Below are 21047 nucleotides of genomic sequence, written 5' to 3'. Positions count from 1 at the left end.
TTCAGTATTTCTGCATCTGTTATAATTATGACATTTTGGGAGGTCTGTAGACACTCAGATTTTACATTTACGTAATTTAGCAGACGTACTTATCCAGAGCGACTTACAGGAGCAATTAGGGTTAAGTGCATTGATCAAGGGCACATCAACAACAAGGTATCCCATCATGCCTTACTTACTGTACAGTACTGCTGAGTATGTGTGTGTGTGTGTGTGTGTGTGTGTGTGTGTGTGTGTGTGTGTGTGTGTGTGTGTGTGTGTGTGTGTGTGTGTGTGTGTGTGTTTGTTTGTGAGCGTTGTTTCCAGAGTGTGTTTGTGTGGAAGTCAGAGATCAATATCATCTCACATTATTTTTGTGATTAACTTTCCTTGATCCAGTTCTCATCAAGGAACTCAACAGTGCAAATTCCACAGTTTCTATTGAACCACAGTTTCTATTGAACCACGGTTTCTATTGAACTGAGTCACATGTGTTGGTATTAAACCATGTTTTCCAATGTGATCGCCCAAACTGGCTACTGCTGTTTATTCCAAACATCAAAATGCCATGTTGTATAAGTATTCAGACCCTTTGCTATGAGACTCGAAATTGAGCTCAGGTGCATCCTGTTCCCATTGATCATCCTTGAGATGTTTCTACAACTTGATTGGAGTCCACCTATGGTAAATTCAATTAATTGGACATGATTTGTAAAGGCACATACCTATCTCTATAAGGTCCCACAGTTGACAGTGCATGTCAGAGCAAAAAACAAGCCATGGGGTTGAAGGAATTGTCAGTAGAGCTCCAAGACAGGATTGTGAAGAGGCGACTCCGGGATGCTGACCTTCTAGGCAGAGTTGCAAAGAAAAAGCCATATCTCAGACTGGCCAATAAAAAGAAAAGATTAAGATGGGCAAATGAACACAGACACTGGATTTTTTCTTTGCAACTCTGCCTAGGTCAGCATCCCGGAGTCGCCTCTTCACTGTTGATGATGAGACTGGTGATTTGCGGGTACTATTTAATGAAGCTGCCAGTGGAGGACCTGTGAGGCGTCTGTTTCTCAAACTAGACACTCTAATGTATTTGTCCTCTTGCTCAGTTGTGCAGTTCTGCAAGTACTATTTAATGAAGCTGCCAGTTGAGGACCTGTGAGGCAAAAGTTTGGACACACATAATAGGGAAGACATCATAACTATGAAATAACACATGTGGAATCATGTAGTAACCAAAAAAGTGTTAAACAAATCAAAATATATTTTAGATTTTAGATTCTTCAAAGTAGCCACCCTTTGCCTTGATGACAGCTTTGCAAACTCTTGGCATTCTCCCAACCAGCTTCACCTGGAATGCTTTTCCAACAGTCTTGAAGGAGTTCCCACATATACTGAGCACTTGTTGGCTGCTTTTCCTTCACTCTGCGGTCCAACTCATCCCAAACCATCCCAATTGGGTTGAGGTCGGGTGATTGTGGAGGCAAGGTCATCTGATGCAGCACTCCATCACTCTCCTTCTTGGTTAAATAGCCCCTACACAGCCTGGAGGTGTGTTGGGTCATTGTCCTGTTGAAAAACAAATGATAGTCCCACTAAGCCCAAACCAGATGGGATGGCGCATCGCTGCAAAATGCTGTGGTAGCCATGCTGGTTAAGTGTGCCTTCAATTCTAAATAAATCACAGACAGTGTCACCAGCAAAGCACCCCCACACCATAACACCTCCTCCTCCATGCTTCACGGTGGGAACCACACATGCGGAGATCATCCGTTCACCTACTCTGCAGCTCACAAAGACACGGCAGTTGGAACCAAAAATCTCAAATTTGGACTCATCAAACCAAAGGACAGATTTCCACCGGTCTAATGTCCATTGCTCGTGTTTCTTGGCCCAAGCAAGTCTCTTCTTCTTATTGGTGTCCTTTGTAGTGGTTTCTTTGCAGCAATCGACCATGAAGGCCTGATTCGCGCAGTCTCCTCTGAACAATTGATGTTGAGATGTGTCTGTTACTTGAACTCTGTGAAGCATTTATTTGGGCTGCAATTTCTGAGGCTGGTAACTCTAATGAACTTATCCTCTGCAGCAGAGGTAATTCTGGGTTTTCCATTCCTGTGGCGGTCCTCATGAGAGCCAGTTTCATCATTGCGCTTGATGGTTTTTGCGACTGCACATGAAGAAACTTTCAAAGTTCTTAACATTTCCTGATTGACTGACCTTCATGTCTTAAAGTAATGATGGACTGACATTTCTCTGCTTATTTGAGCTGTTCTTGCCATAATATGGATTTGGTCTTTTTAGAATTAGGGTAAGGAGCTAGGGCTAGGTTTAGGGTTAAGGTTAGGTTTTTGGGTTAGGTTTAGAGGTTTCTGGTTACGGTTAGGGTTAGAGTTAAGGGTTAGGGAACATTTTGAATGGAAATACATTTTTACTCCCCAAAAAGTCCTGAAAATTAAAAAAAAAACAAAGCCAGAGTGTTATGTGTTCGTGTGTGTGTGTGCGTTTTTCCACTTTTGTTTATTATATACACTGTATTCCACTTGCTTTGGCAATTTAAACATATGTTTCCCATGCCAATAAAGACCTTTGAATTGAATTGAGCGAGAGAGAGAGAGAGAGAGAGAGAGAGAGAGAGAGAGAGAGAGAGAGAGAGAGAGAGAGAGAGAGAGAGAGAGAGAGAGAGAGAGAGAGAACTTGAATGTCTAATCAACAAGTTGTGTGTTCTTTCTGTGTTCTATAAAAAGTGTAGATGATTTGACTGAGGAGATGGAGTTTAGATGAGTTTAGATGGAGTCTAGATGGTTGGTCTCTATTTTTTCTGCTCTGTTACCCATGTTATTTTATGTTCCTGTTGAACTACATCTAGCTTTAAACTAATACAATGTAATCATCTACTGTGCTACTCTGTTCTATTTGGTTTGTTACCTTTACTTTTTTAAGTAAAGTTTGTATGGATTCAATTTTGTGATGCATCTCTTTTTCCTCAGTCATTGGCAAAGACATTAGATCAGCATTCCGTTTGTATTGATATTTGATCAACATTTTCAGCAAATGTTAACAGTAATTAAGTGAGTAACACCAATATGAAAAGCTCTTCAGGTAATTTAAGGGAAATTAATATGATATGCATTATGTTCCTAAGTAAATGCCAGGTAATGAGCAAACTATACAATAAAGCATAACCAATCAGGCCTTGTCAATGCCGACAGCCATATTGTAGATGTGAAAGTCCAGGTCATACAGGAGGGTGATCATAATCTCATACACTCCATCTCCTTTCTTCAGAACCATATCTATGGTCCCCCGTTCCTCTGTAGAACCTTATCCCTTTCCTATTGGGTTATCAGGCGCTCCTGCAGGATGCAGTCCAGTAACTCCATAAGGAACTTTTCAGTCACTCAACACAAAGTCATTCCGCAGCTGACTCTCTGTTCAGAGATTAGGTTAAAGATTAAGAGCCACAGACAATGCATATGTTCGTTTCACTAATACCCCAATCATGAAACTTGTTATGCCTGTATTTGATGTATGGCTATCTTCCTTGTTCTGTTTACAGCACCATTAGAAACATAAGTGTGAAAAGTATATAGTTGTTTAAAATTCAAACTTGATTAAAATACGTTTTTGATTTTCCCATATGATTCATTCTTGAAATATAATCATCCTGTTTACCTGCCATTTTCTTACTGTTTAGCTGTAACGTCACTGTCCTTCTGGGTTGAAAGTGAAACTGCCTGGATCACAGTGTAGGCTATACTGTACACACCTTTTAGAGTTTAGAGAGAGAGGGCAAGGCAGAGGGGTTCCTTCATGTGGGTAAAACTTCTAAGAACTGTATTTACCCGTTTGTTTGTGTGCTATGTAAATGGCACAGAAGTGTAATAGATATTTAGGTGTAAAAACAATAATATCTGATATGTGTGATACGTGTTTGTTTTGAGGGGTTTGACTTCACAAATAAATGTTTTTACTCAATGCTCCAATTTATTTCAGAAAACAGAAGTGCATATTCCACATTACAAATACATTTGTTCCGCTTTGTTTGTTCCACACATTTGCTCCATCTACACTGAGTGTACAAAACATTAGGAACACATTCCTAATATTGAGTTGCACCCCCTTTTGCCCACAGAACAGCCTCAATTCGTTGGGGCATGGACTCTACAAGTTGTCGAAAGCATTCCACAGGGATACTGACCTTTATTGACAGTTGTGTCAAGTTGGCTGGATGTCCTTTGGGTGGTGGACCCTTCTTGATACACACTGGAAATTGTTGAGCGTGAAAAACCCAGCAGTGTTGCAGTTCTTGACACACTCAAACCAGTGCGCTTTGCACCTACTACCATACCCCATTCAAAGGCACTTAAATATTTTGTCTTGCCCATTCACCCTCAGAATGGCACACATACACAATCCATGTCTCAATTGTCTCAAGGCTTAAAAATCATTCTTTAACTTGTCTCCCGCCCTTCATCTACACTGATTGAACTGGATTTAACAAGTGATATCAATAAGGGATCATAGCTTTCACCTGGATTCACCTGGTCAGTCTATGTCATGGAAATACCAGGTGTTTCCAATGTTTTGTACACTCAGTGTATGTAAAACATATTAAAACAGAACATGCATAGTATGAGCAACATATTGACCACTAAACAAAAAGTAAGTCTTACAGACTATTTCTTACTGTAAACCTGGGGCTTGAACATTATCTTTAGCCATTCAGGTTTCTGCTTTGTGGGTTTGATTGAATTCCAGCCAATGATTGGTAATGAAGTACGAGTGATGTGTGTTCTACTGTAACAGCGTCGTAAGCCCGTGCTCTAGAGACACGCCAGATTGCTAGAATCCTATACTGGCATTTTGTTTGTTAACTATCTTAATTTCTTTCTCCCTCAAGAAAAAAAGATATGCAGATTTTGTACTAGTGAAACAATGCTTAGGGAATGTTGTCCACATTCATACTTACATTGGCCCACTTGCTTGCCTAGGTCCCTTATTGAATTATCAGTTTGTGAATCGAATTCCATCATTTGGTAGAGTTTGGGGTCTAGTTCAGCCAGCAGGTCTTTCATTTCCTTACAGGCACTTTCTCCGTTCCTCAGCATCATGTCGATGGTTTCCCGAGCCTCGTCTTTCTTCACAGGGTTTTCTACAAAACATAATCTTTCTCTCCTTCATTGATCACCTTCCTCTGCAGAAGTTCATGAGAACAGCCTCAGAAGCTCCTGTCACAAAGATGTGCCCTCTATACTCAGACATCAAATTTGAGAAAAGGAAAGAGGGAGACAGTTATCAATCTCCTGATAGTCAAATGGTCACATGGTTATATTAATAATAAAACATCAAGACACTCAAGGACACCTTACATTAAAACTACATAAAATAAAATCAATGTGCGGGTAAAATAAAATACTAGTGCAATATAAAATTAGTCAAAAAATAATGATTGTGTTGACTGTGTCTGCATGTCATATGTGTGGGGGAAGGGCAGTCCTACGGTGGCCCTAAGGGGCAAACCAACTTTCAAAATAATAGGCTGCGAAGTTTGGTAAAAGGCTTCAAAATGCCTATTATTTTGAAAGCTGGTTTGCCCCTTAGGGCCACCGTACATTCCAGGTTATTATAATAAACTAAAACTGAAAATAAAAATAAAAATAATCATACTAAAAATATTTTGTAAATGGAAAAATATATTAACAAACCCGTTTTAAAAACTAAAACTATACTGAAACTATTATCGTTGACTCCAAAACTAACTAAAATAAAATACTAACTATCATGAATTATGTTCCGTTTTGGTTTTATTTCTAAACTTTGAGCAAAAATCTAAATGGGATTTTCAAGCTTTTGGGGGAGTTTTCAACCTACTGTATCTGGCGGATAAAAAAGAAAATGCTGGGCACAGACATCAGTTCAACTTATAGTTTTGATTTACATTTGGTTGCGTTGTCAACTAACTGTGAATTCAACGTGAAATCAACAACAAATGTCACCATGTCATTAAAAGTTAGGTGAAAAAAATACAAAATGCCCTTACGTTGATCAGTTTTTGCAAATCTAATCAGTTTTCCACGTCATCACATTTATTTATTTGGTTGAAATGACGTGGAAACAACGTTGATTCAACCAGTTTTTGCCCAGTGAGATATGTTTCAAATAGGCCTAGTGTGTGCATCACTAGCTAACAGGGGAAAAGGTATACAACTTTATTCTTCTTACATGTAGGCCTACATTGGTTTGATGTAAACATATGGGTGAGAGAGAGTTTCCTTCCACCATATTTTTTGCACCAGTCTCGGCACTATTCCTTTTAAATCCAAATCAAATTGAGATTGACTTTATAACTTAAACCTAACCCAGCATTTCCCAAACTTGGTCCTCGGGACCCCAAGGGGTGCACGTTTAGTTTTTTGCCCTAACACTACACAGCTGATTCAAAAGATCAAAACTTGATGATTAGTTGATTATTTGAATCAGCTGTGTAGTACTAGGGCAAAAAACAAAACGTGCACCCCTTCGGGTCCCGAGGACCAAGTTTGGGAAACCCTTACCTAACCTATGACCTGACCCATCACTTGATGTATCACTGCCCCCCAGTTGCAAGAAGCGACATAAAAAAACACCACAAAAAAAACGATACAACACAAATGGCTTCTAGATTCCTACGCATGCTTTCTGTCCCTAACACTAAAACTGAAACTAAATCATACAAAAACGAAACATAAATATTTTTATACAACTAAAACTAAATAAAAACTAGCAAATCAGGTTTGAAAATTAACTGAACCTAAACTGAATTTCTAATAGAATTTGAAAACGAATAGTAAAAAAACTCATGTAAAAACACAAAACTATAATAACCTTAATTCCAGAGCCTGGGTGCTGAGCAGTTATACCAAATTGGCCACTGGTAACCCTACCATAGCAGCCTACTGTAGTTTCATTCATACCAAGTAGCACACAGGCATAGACAACACAACTTGAACAGACCTGCTAGTCATTTAAAAAACGTTTTATTGTCACGCCCTGGCTCTGGGGACTCTTGTATGTTGAGCCAGGGTGTGAGTTTTCATTTGTTTATGTTCTAGTTGGTTTGTGTTAAACTGTAGACGTCACGTTATCGTTTGTTGTTTTGATCGTGTGATCATTTATAATAAATAATATGTTCACCTTCAACGCTGCGCCTTGGTCTTCATCTTTGGTAGACGATTGTGACATTTATGATGGAGATAAATCATTAGTTTAAACATAATCTGTGGTTTTTAAAAATCTACGTCTCCTTACCGAAATAATAGTAACACCAATACACAGACACACATACACATGGTAAGACACGCACTCTACACACATGTACAGTGGGGGAAAAAAGTATTTAGTCAGCCACCAATTGTGCAAGTTCTCCCACTTAAAAAGATGAGAGAGGCCTGTAATTTTCATCATAGGTACACGTCAACTATGACAGATAAATTGAGAAATCTTTTTCCAGAAAATCACATTGTAGGATTTTTAATGAATTTATTTGCAAATTATGGTGGAAAATAAGTATTTGGTCACCTACAAACAAGCAAGATTTCTGGCTCTCACAGACCTGTAACTTCTTCTTTAAGAGGCTCCTCTGTCCTCCACTCGTTACCTGTATTAATGGCACCTGTTTGAATTTATCAGTATAAAAGATAACCTCAAACAGTCACACTCCAAACTCCACTATGGCCAAGACCAAAGAGCTGTCAAAGGACACCAGAAACAAAATTGTAGACCTGCACCAGGCTGGGAAGACTGAATCTGCAATAGATAAGCAGCTTGGTTTGAAGAAATCAACTGTGGGAGCAATTATTAGGAAATGGAAGACATACAAGACCACTGATAATCTCCCTCGATCTGGGGCTTCACGCAAGATCTCACCCCGTGGGGTCAAAATGATCACAACGGTGAGCAAAAATCCCAGAACCACATGGGGGGACCTAGTGAATGACCTGCAGAGAACTGGGACCAAAGTAACAAAGCCTACCATCAGTAACACACTACGCCGCCAGGGACTCAAATCCTGCAGTGCCAGACATGTCCCCCTGCTTAAGCCAGTACATGTCCAGGCCCGTCTGAAGTTTGCTGGAGTGCATTTGGATGATCCAGAAGAGGATTGGGAGAATGTCATATGGTCAGATGAAACCAAAATAGAACTTTTTGGTAAAAACTCAACTCGTCGTGTTTGGAGGACAAAGAATGCTGAGTTGCATCCAAAGAACACCATACTTACTGTGAAGCATGGAGGTGGAAACATCATGCTTTGGGGCTGTTTTTCTGAAAAGGGACCAGGACGACTGATCCGTGTAAAGGAAAGAATGAATGGGGCCATGTATAGTGAGATTTTGAGTGAAAACCTCCTTCCATCAGCAAGGGCATTGAAGATGAAACGTGGCTGGGTCTTTCAGCATGACAATGATCCCAAACACACCGCCCGGGCAACGAAGGAGTGGCTTCGTAAGAAGCATTTCAAGGTCCTGGAGTGGCCTAGCCAGTCTCCAGATCTCAACCCCATAGGAAATCTTTGGAGGGAGTTGAAAGTCTGTGTTGCCCAGCGACAGCCCCAAAACATCACTGCTCTAGAGAAGATCTGCATGGAGGAATTGGCCAAAATACCAGCAACAGTGTGTGAAAACCTTGTGAAGACTTACAGAAAACGTTTGACCTGTGTCATTGCCAACAAAGGGTATATAACAAAGTATTGAGAAACTTTTGTTATTGACCAAATACTAATTTTCCACCATAATTTGCAAATAAATTCATTAAAAATCCTACAATGTGATTTTCTGGATTTTTTTTCTCATTTTGTCTGTCATAGTTGACGTGTACCTATGATGAAAATTACAGGCCTCTCTCATCTTTTTAAGTGGGAGAACTTGCACAATTGGTGGCTGACTAAATACTTTTTTTACCCACTGTACACATGGAAGTTGTATTGTAAATATGTGGTAGTGGAGTAGTAGCCTGAGAGAACACACTAAATGTATTGGGTAAAGTGTTATGAAATGTAATGTCATGTAATATTTTTAACAGTATATAACTGCCTTAATGTTGCTGGACCCCAGGAAGAGCAGCTGCTGCCTTGGCTAATGGGGATCCTTAATAAATACAAATAGACAAGCTTGCTCACTGCCTAACAATAGTGGATAGGCAAAATTAACCTACATTTCATTTGTAGCCAAAGGCACATCACATCTGTTAAAAGTATTACATGTTTTTCAGTGCAGTGAGAAAATTGTATTTCGCACACAGTGCTTTTGTCACCTTCCAAATGTGAAAACAGGAGTGGCCAATCTTCCTCCTGGAGAGTTACTGGGTAACCTAGTACCCATACGCTTTTGTTCCTACTAATTAGCTGCTCATCTTGACTTTAATTAGCTGAATCAGGTGTGTTAGTGCAGGGCTGGAACAAAAGACTACCTAGCTCTACAGGAGGATATTTTAATTCGCTGATGATAAATAATTTGTTGATGATAAAATAATATGTTAAAAGGTTAATTCTAAGTATCAAATTAAAACATACTGGTGATGATCGTACAAAAAAAACTAAAACAATGTTCCTCCCTTATTCCTCCATTGTGAATACAGTACAATTCATCAGCCATCACAACTTCTCAGAGGCCTGGGAAGAGGTAGAAGTGCTTTGTTAGAGTGGCTCTGTCTTTGGTCGGCATCTGTCTCGGGAAATCTTCAAAGCGACCCATGACCTGTGTGGAAGAAAATACAAACACGTTATTGTCGCTCAAAGTAAATCAAATTTGATCAATCATTCCATTCAGTGCAATGAGGAAAGAGCATTGTTAACTTTTCTGTTTCCAGATACTTGCCTTCCTGAACAATTCTTCTATATGATCCTTATGGGCATAGGTGTTGAATGTCTCCATGATGTGCTGGACAAACAAGCTGCCCATCTTTGGATCTCTGTAGGACACAGTATCTGAAAGGGTAGGGAATGTAATGAGGGTTTACTCACAGTCATTTACAAACAATATATTGCTTGAGAATGTGTTAATGTGACCCACTCACCTGGTGTGCAGGACAGAAGGGAGATGAAGTCCTTCTCTTTGTGCTCCCTCCTGATTAAGTCACTCTCTAACCCCAGGACAGGGCTGGGCCCAGGCACCGCGTCACTGACCCAAACAGAACCGTCCTTGCCTGAAACAACATGCAAATCCTCTTTAATATGGAGGCATTCTACTCAAATTAACATTAGTAGAAAAGGTTAACATACATTTAGAAAAAATATAAAAAACATATCAATGAAAGGATCACCTCCCCTGCAGGCCTGAATGAGGATGACTTTGGGTTTGTTAATCAGTGCTTTGCAGTTCTCTGTGTTCAGGTGTATGAAGATGTTGTTGATGGGGAAGACATCAGGTTTAGGGTCCCCTTCCTTGTAGTGGACACCCATGATGACTCCCAGCTCCCCGTGAGACATCATCACCACGAAGACGCTGTCCGACAATGAATGCTCTTCACGTTTAGAGAACGCTTTCACAGCCTCGTCCATCTCCTGCAAGAGCACACTGAGTCAGTCAGAGGAGACAAACCATAGACTAAGGAAACATGTAGACATTCTTCTAGAAGCAGGAGAGATGTTTCCTCCCCCTGTGTACCTGTCCAGACAGATTTCTGTGTTTCACCACATCATATCCCAGATCACTGAGAAGCCTCTCCATGTTCTCCTCATCCTTCACTGCCCCTCGTCTCAGCATGTTCTCATCATCAAACTCCACGTTGTTTATGAGCAGGGCCAGGCGCTTCCGACCAGACTTATCCATTGGAACGTAAACCTGATGCAATGACAGCTGCAAAGGTTATTTAACAGTAATATAGCCCAGCAACAATTCTACTCAATCAAAATATGTGTGGAAATTGGTCCCAATTTACAAGTCATGCTAAAACCACTGTGTAATAACAGTGTAGGTACACATTGTTACACAGTTATTGCAGTATGTGAATTTACAAGTTGAAACTTTGACGGTTTGTTTACACTGTAGGACTATACTTTCACGCCTAGATTATTATTATTATTATTATTTTTTAAGACTTTAGAGTAACTTAAATTACTGTGTTTCCTAAACTGTGACACAGGTAACCCCAGGGGTTCATAAGCAAGCTTACTGGTCTAATAGGAGAACTATAAACTCAGAAGCTAATTCTATTGGGGCACTCAGAAAACCGATACATGTACACTGATCTATCCTTTGACAACCAAGTATAGCTCTAACCTCATGACCCTTCCTCTGAAGAATGTCCTCCTTAAAGTCCTTGGTGCTGAGGACAGAGGACACTGGGTGCTCCTCCTGTTGTGATAACTGGGGCGATGATGGTGCTGCAGGGAAAATACAGCATGTTACATTCAATTTACAGTATCTGCTAAGTTCTTACTAACTCTTATCAAGTCTAAGAGAAGTTTGGGACTGTGACAGATGTAATTGAATGGTGTATCAGTTTCACTCACTCATCTGGGCAAGCTGCCTGGGGGCCAGAGCACATTTGTCATGAAGTCCAGGATCTCTCTCCTGAACTCGGGCAATCATCTTCTCACTGGCTTTGTCCCCTTTCTTCCGCACCATATCGATGAGGCATCGTGCCTGCTCTGCCCTAGCGCTGTTCTCCTCCGTCACTGAATCTGTCTCTTCATCGTTCAGCACCTTGTCCTCCAAAAGGTCGTCCAGAAGCTGCTTGATCACTGTCTTCGACACACTGTCTATGAATATCTTCCGAGCATTGAAGAGGTCGTCTGGTGAAAGTAAATAGGATTTAATCAGAGCTACAATTTAATCATTGTTGGAGCGATGTCTAAGTCTCATGCATCTGCTTTGTAATTGTGCATACAATGTATTCTACATTTCAATTAATCCTTTAAAGGGGCAATCTTCAGCTCGAACAATAAGAAAGTGGCCACCCCTCCACTGATTTGGTAAACAGCTGAGGGATGGGGCTGGAAAAATGTAACCACTCTCAAACTCATGGACAGAGCTATGGATGCAAAGACTGACCATCCATGATATCAACATTATAGTTTAATCATGTTTTGAGGCTATACAGTGTTTGTTTACATTTACATTGTTACAAACAAATGAATAAAGCAAGCTTATATTTTGATGAGTTTGACAGTTGAACTATGCTCATGAGTCATCTGTGTTATATTCTTCAATAATCAATGGGTATATCATTAATTTAAAAGACAAAAAATGTATTTAGCAACTGCAGATTGCACCTTACATGATGCAAGAAGCCATGATACAGTTCTTAAATAATATTTTGGTTCATGGCTTACATGGCGTGTTCACACAAACACACACACTGACACAGACAGACACACATAGCCCTAAAGGACGCCGAGGGCTAAGATATATACACACACACACACACACACACACACACACACACACACAAATAGAGAAAGATAATCAAATCATCACACACGCACACATTGTTATCAAATTATCTGCTCCAGATAGAAAAAAACGGTGGATCTACTGTGCATCGGGCGTGCACCGGTCAGTCTTGAGTTTGAGGGCTATAGCGAAAGTGAAAGTATGCATGTTGTCGAAGTACAAAACAATTGCCCAAAATTACAACAAAAACTTTGCAATATTCTTCATATTTATATATGTCAGAGTAGTAAAAATAAATACCATGTTTGTTTCAACATTTTTTTTTTACCTAAGCAAAACAGCCGATAATGTTTGTACATATACATTTTAATGACTTACCTGCCATTCCTTAGATGAGGTGGATTAAGCTATTCTATTCTTTCTGACAGCTATTTCGCATAGAATAAAGATATGCCTAGGCGTTTTCTTGACGATACTCGATCACTACGAGTTTTGTCCCAAATACTGTTCGTCTTAGGCTACTGGTCACAAAAAGTCTTAGTAAACTTCCCATATATTTTATACAGTAACCTGATTGGCTGGTTTGGTGCATAGATTTACATAAACGTTTTGTTAAAAAACGTATGACATCAATAGCTACTTTATTATATAGCTACTTACTATGAATGTAATGTGTGGTTGTCCACATCTAGCTGCCTTAACATTAATACACACACTGTAAATCGCTCTGAATAAGAACGGCTGATAAAATGAATACAATTTTAATAATTTCCCATTTGAAAGAGTACAGTGTTGCACGGGACTGTCTGTGTACCTGAGATGGTCTCAAGAGGGCGCTCTTGGATAAAGAGGAAGAAGGGTAACGCTACGTAAACAAACCGGTCTGTCAGAGGGGTGAGTAGCAGATAGTACCAATGGGTGCATAAAAAACGAAATATATCCACACTCAATAATCTTTCTGAAAAGGTAAGGAGTCACAGAATGTTGTTAGCTAGCTAACGATATTATTGAATTGCTTGTCAATTTTGTCGGGTCGGAATTACTGTCAACCTAGCTAGCTAGTAACGTTAGCTAACGTCAACTGCAAGCGCAAACTAGCTAGCCTATCATAGCTAGGTAGCTAATGTTAGCGTCTAGTATGAGCCAAACCCTAGTTCAGTTAATCTCTGCCTGGTAAGGACCCAGTGGTCAGTTGGGTCCATTGTAGAATACTAAATGATGGTATTTTTGTAGCCACGTTTAAAGGTTTATTGTTAATATTTAGTTACTAGAAGACGCCTAGCTAGCTAATGTCATGTGTGATTGACATTGCGTCGCGTTTTTCGTGAAGTTAGAGCTAGCTAATGTTAGCGATCAAGTTAGATCTTAGCTAAGCCCATTGCATTGCTTGCAGCTATACAGTACACAGTAGAAGGGTTAGTTATAAAAGTATTTGGTAGTAAAGTAGCTGGCTAGCGTGTTAATAAATCAGGATGGCTAGTTAGCTAGCATGAAAAATGTATTCACTCACTAACTGTAAGTCGCTCTGGATAAGAGCATCTGCTAAATGACTAAAATGTAAATGTAATGTGGCTTCAAACAAAGTCGAGTGTAGCTACACTATTGGGACTTGACACATCTACCAGTAGAATGAAGGCCATACATTGTTTTACCAGTTTTGGTGGTTTAAATTCCTCCTGTGTTGATTTTCTTATCATGCATTACCAATATAAGTAAGTAGTCACAATCATCAGAAATTAGCAGATTCTTAAGGGTTCAAACTCTTGTCAGATTTCCACTTTGTGTAATTTTAATGTTAGGGTGGTAAAGGTGTAAACACTGCCGCTGTATGAAATCATATTTTGATACACAGAGGAATTCACTGAGATTTTCTTCAGTGTGGATTAAAATGTGTCATTATGCTAGCTACCTCTATTAAACATACATTTTTTTAAATCAAATACCTCAACCTGAATGTGGACCATAGTGTGTAGGCATTCAACCTTGTCAAAGTCCTGATAAATATATAACAGCCATCAAGTTCAGTGTAGTCCTACTTCTGACTGTGGATCGTTCTATTCCATCACAGTCTTGTCTTTTCCCTGTCATTCCCAGCAGTATCCTCACTAGCCGTGGGGGATGAGCCACCGGTCGGAACGTCGTGGGATCCATGTGGACCAGTCAGAGCTGCTGTGTACGAAGGGGTGTGGTTTCTATGGCAACGCGGCCTGGCGGGGCCTCTGCTCCAAGTGCTGGCGGGAGGAGTACCAACAAACCAGACACAAACAGATCCAGGAGGACCATGCACTGGCAGAGAGGTGTGTGATTGTTTATCTGAGCAAGCTTGTTTTGCATCGTCCCCCAGCTGTTGGCCGGGTGGGTGGAGTTAGCACTCGATTTTAAATCTAGGAGCCCGGTGGCAAACACTGAATGCCCCGCTCAAAATTGAGGGGTGGAGTCGAAAACGTAACGATAACAAAATGCACCAGTAACTTTTGATCATTGATCAACAAACATTTCAACAGCCATTTTCACAGAGGCAAATGGAACAGTGTCATGTTGCTGTCTGTCATTAGTTGAAATTATTCTTGCCTTTTTGATCAATGAAATGTTTTCCTTATCTGTCGTGTTTTAGTTAGGGACCACTGTTTCTGTCTGTCTTCAGTATTGATCATGAGGTAGTAACAACAATGTCTGTTCTGTGCCCCAGGTTACAGAGGGAGGAGGAGGCAGCGTACGCTAACAACCACCAGGGGGCACCCCAGCCTGCCATCGCACCCTTCAGCAAGTTTGAAGAAAGGAAAACCAAGGAGAAGTCACGTAAAGTCAACACAGTGACTAAGTTTTTCACTCCCTCAGCAAAGACACCGCCCAAGAAAGGTAGGATCCATGTCTTTGAGATAAGGTTTATAATGTTTTCTCTACCATTACTTGAGGGATGAGCAGATCCAAACCACCACTACCTCCCCTCTGCATAATGTTGGTGCACAGTTCCTCTTTCCACCGTCTTTCAGAATTCTGCTCCACTACCACTCTCTCCCCCCAGTCGCTGTGGAGGAGGTCACATGGGGCATCCAGCTAGAGTTCCCTAGATTTTCAACCTCTCCCTGACCCATTCTGTAATACCTACAGTGCCTTCAGAAAGTATGCATACCCCTTGACTTGTTCCACATTTTGTTGTGTTACAGCCTGAATTCAAAATGTATTAAATAAATGTTTTTTCTCACCAATCTAGACACAATACCCCATAATGACAAAGCGAAAATATGTTTTTAGAAATGTTTGCACATTTATTGAAAATGAAATACAGATGCATCTCATTTATGTAAGTATTCACAACCCTGAGTCAATAGATGTTAGAATCACCTTTGGCAGCGATTACAGCTGTGAGTCTTTCTGGGTAAATCTCTTAAGAGCTTTGCGTACCTAGATTGTACAATATTTGCCCATACTCTTTTCAAAATTCTTCAAGCTCTGTCAAATTGGTTGTTGATCATTCGTAGACAACAATTGAAGTCTTGCCATAGACTTTCAAGCAGATTTAAGTCAACTATAATTCAGCCACTCAGGAACATTCACTGTCTTTTGGTGCGCAACTCCAGTGTAGATTTGGCCTTGTGTTTTAGGTTATTGTCCTGCTGAAAGGTGAATTCATCTCCCAGTGACAGCTGGAAAGCAGACTGAACCAGGTTTTCCTCTAGGATTTTGCCTGTGCTTTCCATGTTTTTAATCCTGAAAAACTCTCCAGTCCTTAATGATTACAAGCATACCCATAACATGGTGCAGCCACCACTATGCTTAAAAATATGGAGTGGTACTCAGTAATGTGTTGTATTGGATTTGCCCCTAACATAACACAAAGTTAATTGCTTTGCTACATTTTTTGCAGTATTACTTCAGTGCCTTGATGCAAACAGGATGCATGTTTTGGAATATTTTATTCTGTACATGCTTCCATCTTTTCACTCTGTAATTTGGGTTAATATTGTGGAGTAACTACAATGTTGATCCATCCTCAGCCATTAAACTCTGTAACTGTTTTAAAGTCACCATTAGCCTCATGGTGAAATCCCTGAGCGGTTTCCTTCCACTCCGGCAACTGAGGTAGGATGGACACCTGTATCTTTGTAGTGACTGGATGTATTGATAAACATATAATCATCCTGTTTACCTGCCATTTTCTTACTGTTTAGCTGTAACGTCACTGTCCTTCTGGGTTGAAAGTGAAACTGCCTGGATCACAGTGTAGGCTATACTGTACACACCTTTTAGAGTTTAGAGAGAGAGGGCAAGGCAGAGGGGTTCCTTCATGTGGGTAAAACTTCTAAGAACTGTATTTACCCGTTTGTTTGTGTGCTATGTAAATGGCACAGAAGTGTAATAGATATTTAGGTGTAAAAACAATAATATCTGATATGTGTGATACGTGTTTGTTTTGAGGGGTTTGACTTCACAAATAAATGTTTTTACTCAATGCTCCAATTTATTTCAGAAAACAGAAGTGCATATTCCACATTACAAATACATTTGTTCCGCTTTGTTTGTTCCACACATTTGCTCCATCTACACTGAGTGTACAAAACATTAGGAACACATTCCTAATATTGAGTTGCACCCCCTTTTGCCCACAGAACAGCCTCAATTCGTTGGGACATGGACTCTACAAGTTGTCGAAAGCATTCCACAGGGATACTGACCTTTATTGACAGTTGTGTCAAGTTGGCTGGATGCCCTTTGGGTGGTGGACCCTTCTTGATACACACTGGAAATTGTTGAGCGTGAAAAACCCAGCAGCGTTGCAGTTCTTGACACACTCAAACCAGTGCGCTTTGCACCTACTACCATACCCCATTCAAAGGCACTTAATTATTTTGTCTTGCCTATTCACCCTCTGAATGACACCTGTACACAATTCATGCCTCAATTGTCTCAAGGCTTAAAAATCATTCTTTAGCTTGTCTCCCGCCCTTCATCTACACTGATTGAACTGGATTTAACAAGTGATATCAATAAGGGATCATAGCTTTCACCTGGATTCACCTGGTCAGTCTATGTCATGGAAATACCAGGTGTTTCCAATGTTTTGTACACTCAGTGTATGTAAAACATATTAAAACAGAACATGCATAGTATGAGCAACATATTGACCACTAAACAAAAAGTAAGTCTTACAGACTATTTCTTACTGTAAACCTGGGGCTTGAACATTATCTTTAGCCATTCAGGTTTCTGCTTTGTGGGTTTGATTGAATTCCAGCCAACGAAGTACGAGTGATGTGTGTCCTACTGTAACAGCGTCGTAAGCCCGTGCTCTAGAGACACGCCAGATTGCTAGAATCCTATACTGGCATTTTGTTTGTTAACTATCTTTATTTTTTTCTCCCTCAAGAAAAAAAGATATGCAGATTTTGTACTAGTGAAACAATGCTTAGTGAATGTTGTCCACATTCATACTTACATTGGCCCACTTGCTTGCCTAGGTCCCTTATTGAATTATCAGTTTGTGAATCGAATTCCATCATTTGGTAGAGTTTGGGGTCTAGTTCAGCCAGCAGGTCTTTCATTTCCTTACAGGCACTTTCTCCGTTCCTCAGCATCATGTCGATGGTTTCCCGAGCCTCATCTTTCTTCACAGGGTTTTTCTCCAAAACCTAATCTTTCTCTCCTTCATTGATCACCTTCCTCTGCAGAAGTTCATGAGAACAGCCTCAGAAGCTCCTGTCACAAAGATGCGCCCTCTATACTCAGACATCAAATTTGAGAAAAGGAAAGCGGGAGACAGTTATCAATCTCCTGATAGTCAAATGGTCACATGGACACTCAAGGACACCTTACATTAAAACTACATAAAATAAAATCAATGTGCGGGTAAAATAAAATACTAGTGCAATTTAAAATTAGTCAAAAAATAATGATTGTGTTGACTGTGTCTGCATGTCATATGTGGGAGGGAAGGGCAGTCCTACGGTGGCCCTAAGGGGCAAACCAACTTTCAAAATAATAGGCTGCGAAGTTTGGTAAAAGGCTTCAAAATGCCTATTATTTTGAAAGCTGGTTTGCCCCTTAGGGCCACCGTACATTCCAGGTTATTATAATAAACTAAAACTGAAAATAAAAATAAAAATAATCATACTAAAAATATTTTGTAAATGGAAAAATATATTAACAAACCCGTTTTAAAAACTAAAACTATACTGAAACTATTATCGTTGACTCCAAAACTAACTAAAATAAAATACTAACTATCATGAATTATGTTCAGTTTTGGTTTTATTTCTAAACTTTGAGCAAAAATCTAAATGGGATTTTCAAGCTTTTTGGGGAGTTTTCAACCTACTGTATTTGGCGGATAAAAAAGAAAATGCTGGGCACAGACATCAGTTCAACTTATAGTTTTGATTTACATTTGGTTGCGTTGTCAACTAACTGTGAATTCAACGTGAAATCAACAACAAATGTCACCATGTCATTAAAAGTTAGGTGAAAAAAATACAAAATGCCCTTACGTTGATCAGTTTTTGCAAATCTAATCAGTTTTCCACGTCATTTCAACCAAATAAATAAATGTGATGACGTGGAAAACTGATTAGATTTGCAAAAACTGATCAACGTAAGGGCATTTTGTATTTTTTTCACCTAACTTTTAATGACATGGTGACATTTGTTGTTGATTTCACGTTGAATTCACAGTTAGTTGACAACGCAACCAAATGTAAATCAAAACTATAAGTTGAACTGATGTCTGGAAACAACGTTGATTCAACCAGTTTTTGCCCAGTGGGATATGTTTCAAATAGGCCTAGTGTGTGCATCACTAGCTAACAGGGGAAAAGGTATACAACTTTATTCTTCTTACATGTAGGCCTACATTGGTTTGATGTAAACATATGGGTGAGAGAGAGTTTCCTTCCACCATATTTTTTGCACCAGTCTCGGCACTATTCCTTTTAAATCCAAATCAAATTGAGATTGACTTTATAACTTAAACCTAACCCAGCATTTCCCAAACTTGGTCCTCGGGACCCCAAGGGGTGCACGTTTAGTTTTTTGCCCTAACACTACACAGCTGATTCAAAATATCAAAACTTGATGATTAGTTGTTTATTTGAATCAGCTGTGTAGTACTAGGGCAAAAAACAAAACGTGCACCCCTTCGGGTCCCGAGGACCAAGTTTGGGAAACCCTTACCTAACCTATGACCTGACCCATCACTTTATGTATCACTGCCCCCCAGTTGCAAGAAGCGACATAAAAAAAAAACGACACAACACAAATGGCTTTTAGATTCCTACGCATGCTTTCTGTCCCTAACACTAAAACTGAAACTAAATCATACAAAAACGAAACTAAATAAAAACTAGCAAATCAGGTTTGAAAATTCACTGAACCTAAACTGAATTTCTAATAGAATTTGAAAACGAATAGTAAAAAAACTCATGTAAAAACACAAAACTATAATAACCTTAATTCCAGAGCCTGGGTGCTGAGCAGTTATACCAAATTGGCCACTGGTAACCCTACCATAGCAGCCTACTGTAGTTTCATTCATACCAAGTAGCACACAGGCATAGACAACACAACTTGAACAGACCTGCTAGTCATTTAAAAAACGTTTTATGATGGAGATAAATCATTAGTTTAAACATAATCTGTGGTTTTTAAAAATCTACGTCTCCTTACCGAAATAATAGTAACACCAATACACAGACACACATACACATGGTAAGACACGCACTCTACACACATGTACAGTGGGGGGAAAAAAGTATTTAGTCAGCCACCAATTGTGCAAGTTCTCCCACTTAAAAAGATGAGAGAGGCCTGTAATTTTCATCATAGGTACACGTCAACTATGACAGACAAATTGAGAATTTTTTTCTCCAGAAAATCACATTGTAGGATTTTTCATGAATTTATTTGCAAATTATGGTGGAAAATAAGTATTTGGTCACCTACTGATAGATTAATTTGTGTATTAAAAATAATGACTAAAGGATTTCACCCCAAATACAGTAGAAATGTGTATACGATATTCGAATTATCATGTAGTGTCAACCCACTAACAGAGGGGGTACTAAACATTCAAGGGTAAAGGAGGAGGCGGGAACTGTTTAAGAAAGCCACCTAAAGGTGGGAGGAGCATAGTGCCTTTGTTTGTCAAGAAGTATAAAAACAGTATGTATGTGTTTTTAGCGGGAGAGCTCTCTCCATGAATAAAAATACAGATAAGACTTGTGAGTTGTGGACCTTGAATCATTGATGATTAAAACCAGAGCCTTACAACCTCTGGTAATGATTCAAGCTTAGGTTGAATTAGAGATAGAAATTCACTTGACACCTACAAACAAGCAAGATTTCTGGCTCTCACAGACCTGTAACTTCTTCTTTAAGAGGCTCCTCTGTCCTGCACTCGTTACCTGTATTAATGGCACCTGTTTGAACTTGTTATCAGTATAAAAGATAACCTCGAACAGTCACACTCCAAACTCCACTATGGCCAAGACCAAAGAGCTGTCAAAGGACACCAGAAACAAAATTGTAGACCTGCACCAGGCTGGGAAGACTGAATCTGCAATAGGTAAGCAGCTTGGTTTGAAGAAATCAACTGTGGGAGCAATTATTAGGAAATGGAAGACATACAAGACCACACCAAATGTGAAAACAGGAGTGGCCAATCTTCCTCCTGGAGAGTTACTGGGTAACCTAGTACCCATACGCTTT

At 39.7% G+C, this 21047-nt stretch overlaps 2 protein-coding genes across 6 annotated transcripts; one reads left to right on the top strand and one right to left on the bottom strand.

The window, feature by feature from the left end:
* Nucleotides 1-9046: 9046 nt before the first annotated feature.
* Nucleotides 9047-12870, bottom strand: LOC121567657 (caspase a). Its single transcript, XM_041877848.2, has 8 exons — nt 12726-12870; nt 11465-11746; nt 11232-11335; nt 10617-10793; nt 10273-10513; nt 10027-10155; nt 9828-9937; nt 9047-9707 (listed from the first exon to the last, which is right to left on the bottom strand). The coding sequence occupies exons 1-8, from the start codon at nt 12730-12732 to the stop codon at nt 9615-9617; spliced, it is 1143 nt and encodes a 380-aa protein (XP_041733782.2). The 5' UTR covers nt 12733-12870; the 3' UTR covers nt 9047-9614.
* Nucleotides 12871-13204: 334 nt separating this feature from the next.
* LOC121567663 (rab5 GDP/GTP exchange factor) lies at nt 13205-15993 on the top strand. 5 transcript variants are annotated; one of them, XM_045219952.1, is made up of 4 exons: nt 13205-13241; nt 14445-14644; nt 15037-15206; nt 15373-15493. In XM_045219952.1, the coding sequence occupies exons 2-4, from the start codon at nt 14466-14468 to the stop codon at nt 15435-15437; spliced, it is 414 nt and encodes a 137-aa protein (XP_045075887.1). In that variant the 5' UTR covers nt 13205-13241; nt 14445-14465; the 3' UTR covers nt 15438-15493. The 5 variants fall into 5 exon arrangements, with proteins under 5 accessions (XP_045075887.1, XP_041733792.2, XP_045075883.1 ...); XM_041877858.2 differs by lacking the exon at nt 15373-15493 and adding an exon at nt 15953-15993 and having other exon boundaries at nt 13213-13313; nt 14442-14644; XM_045219948.1 differs by having other exon boundaries at nt 13213-13313.
* The last annotated feature ends 5054 nt before the right edge of the window (nt 15994-21047 follow it).

The sequence above is a fragment of the Coregonus clupeaformis genome, chromosome 6 (assembly GCF_020615455.1).
Source record: "Coregonus clupeaformis isolate EN_2021a chromosome 6, ASM2061545v1, whole genome shotgun sequence".
Lineage (NCBI taxonomy): Eukaryota > Metazoa > Chordata > Actinopteri > Salmoniformes > Salmonidae > Coregonus > Coregonus clupeaformis.
Note: the sequence above shows the minus strand (reverse complement) of the source record. Positions and strands in the feature narration are given on the sequence as shown.

Coding starts and splice junctions, on each gene's coding strand:
- LOC121567657 (XM_041877848.2), bottom strand. Junction 10,156..10,272: donor CATTCAGGCCTGCAGGGGAG/GTGATCCTTTCA, acceptor ATGTTGTTTCAG/GCAAGGACGGTTCTGTTTGG. Junction 9,708..9,827: donor TAGAAGAATTGTTCAGGAAG/GCAAGTATCTGG, acceptor TCTTCCACACAG/GTCATGGGTCGCTTTGAAGA.
- LOC121567663 (XM_045219952.1), top strand. CDS start 14,466: ATGAGCCACCGGTCGGAACGTCGTGGGATCCATGTGGACCAGTCAGAG. Junction 14,645..15,036: donor GACCATGCACTGGCAGAGAG/GTGTGTGATTGT, acceptor TCTGTGCCCCAG/GTTACAGAGGGAGGAGGAGG. Junction 15,207..15,372: donor AAAGACACCGCCCAAGAAAG/GTAGGATCCATG, acceptor CTCTCCCCCCAG/TCGCTGTGGAGGAGGTCACA.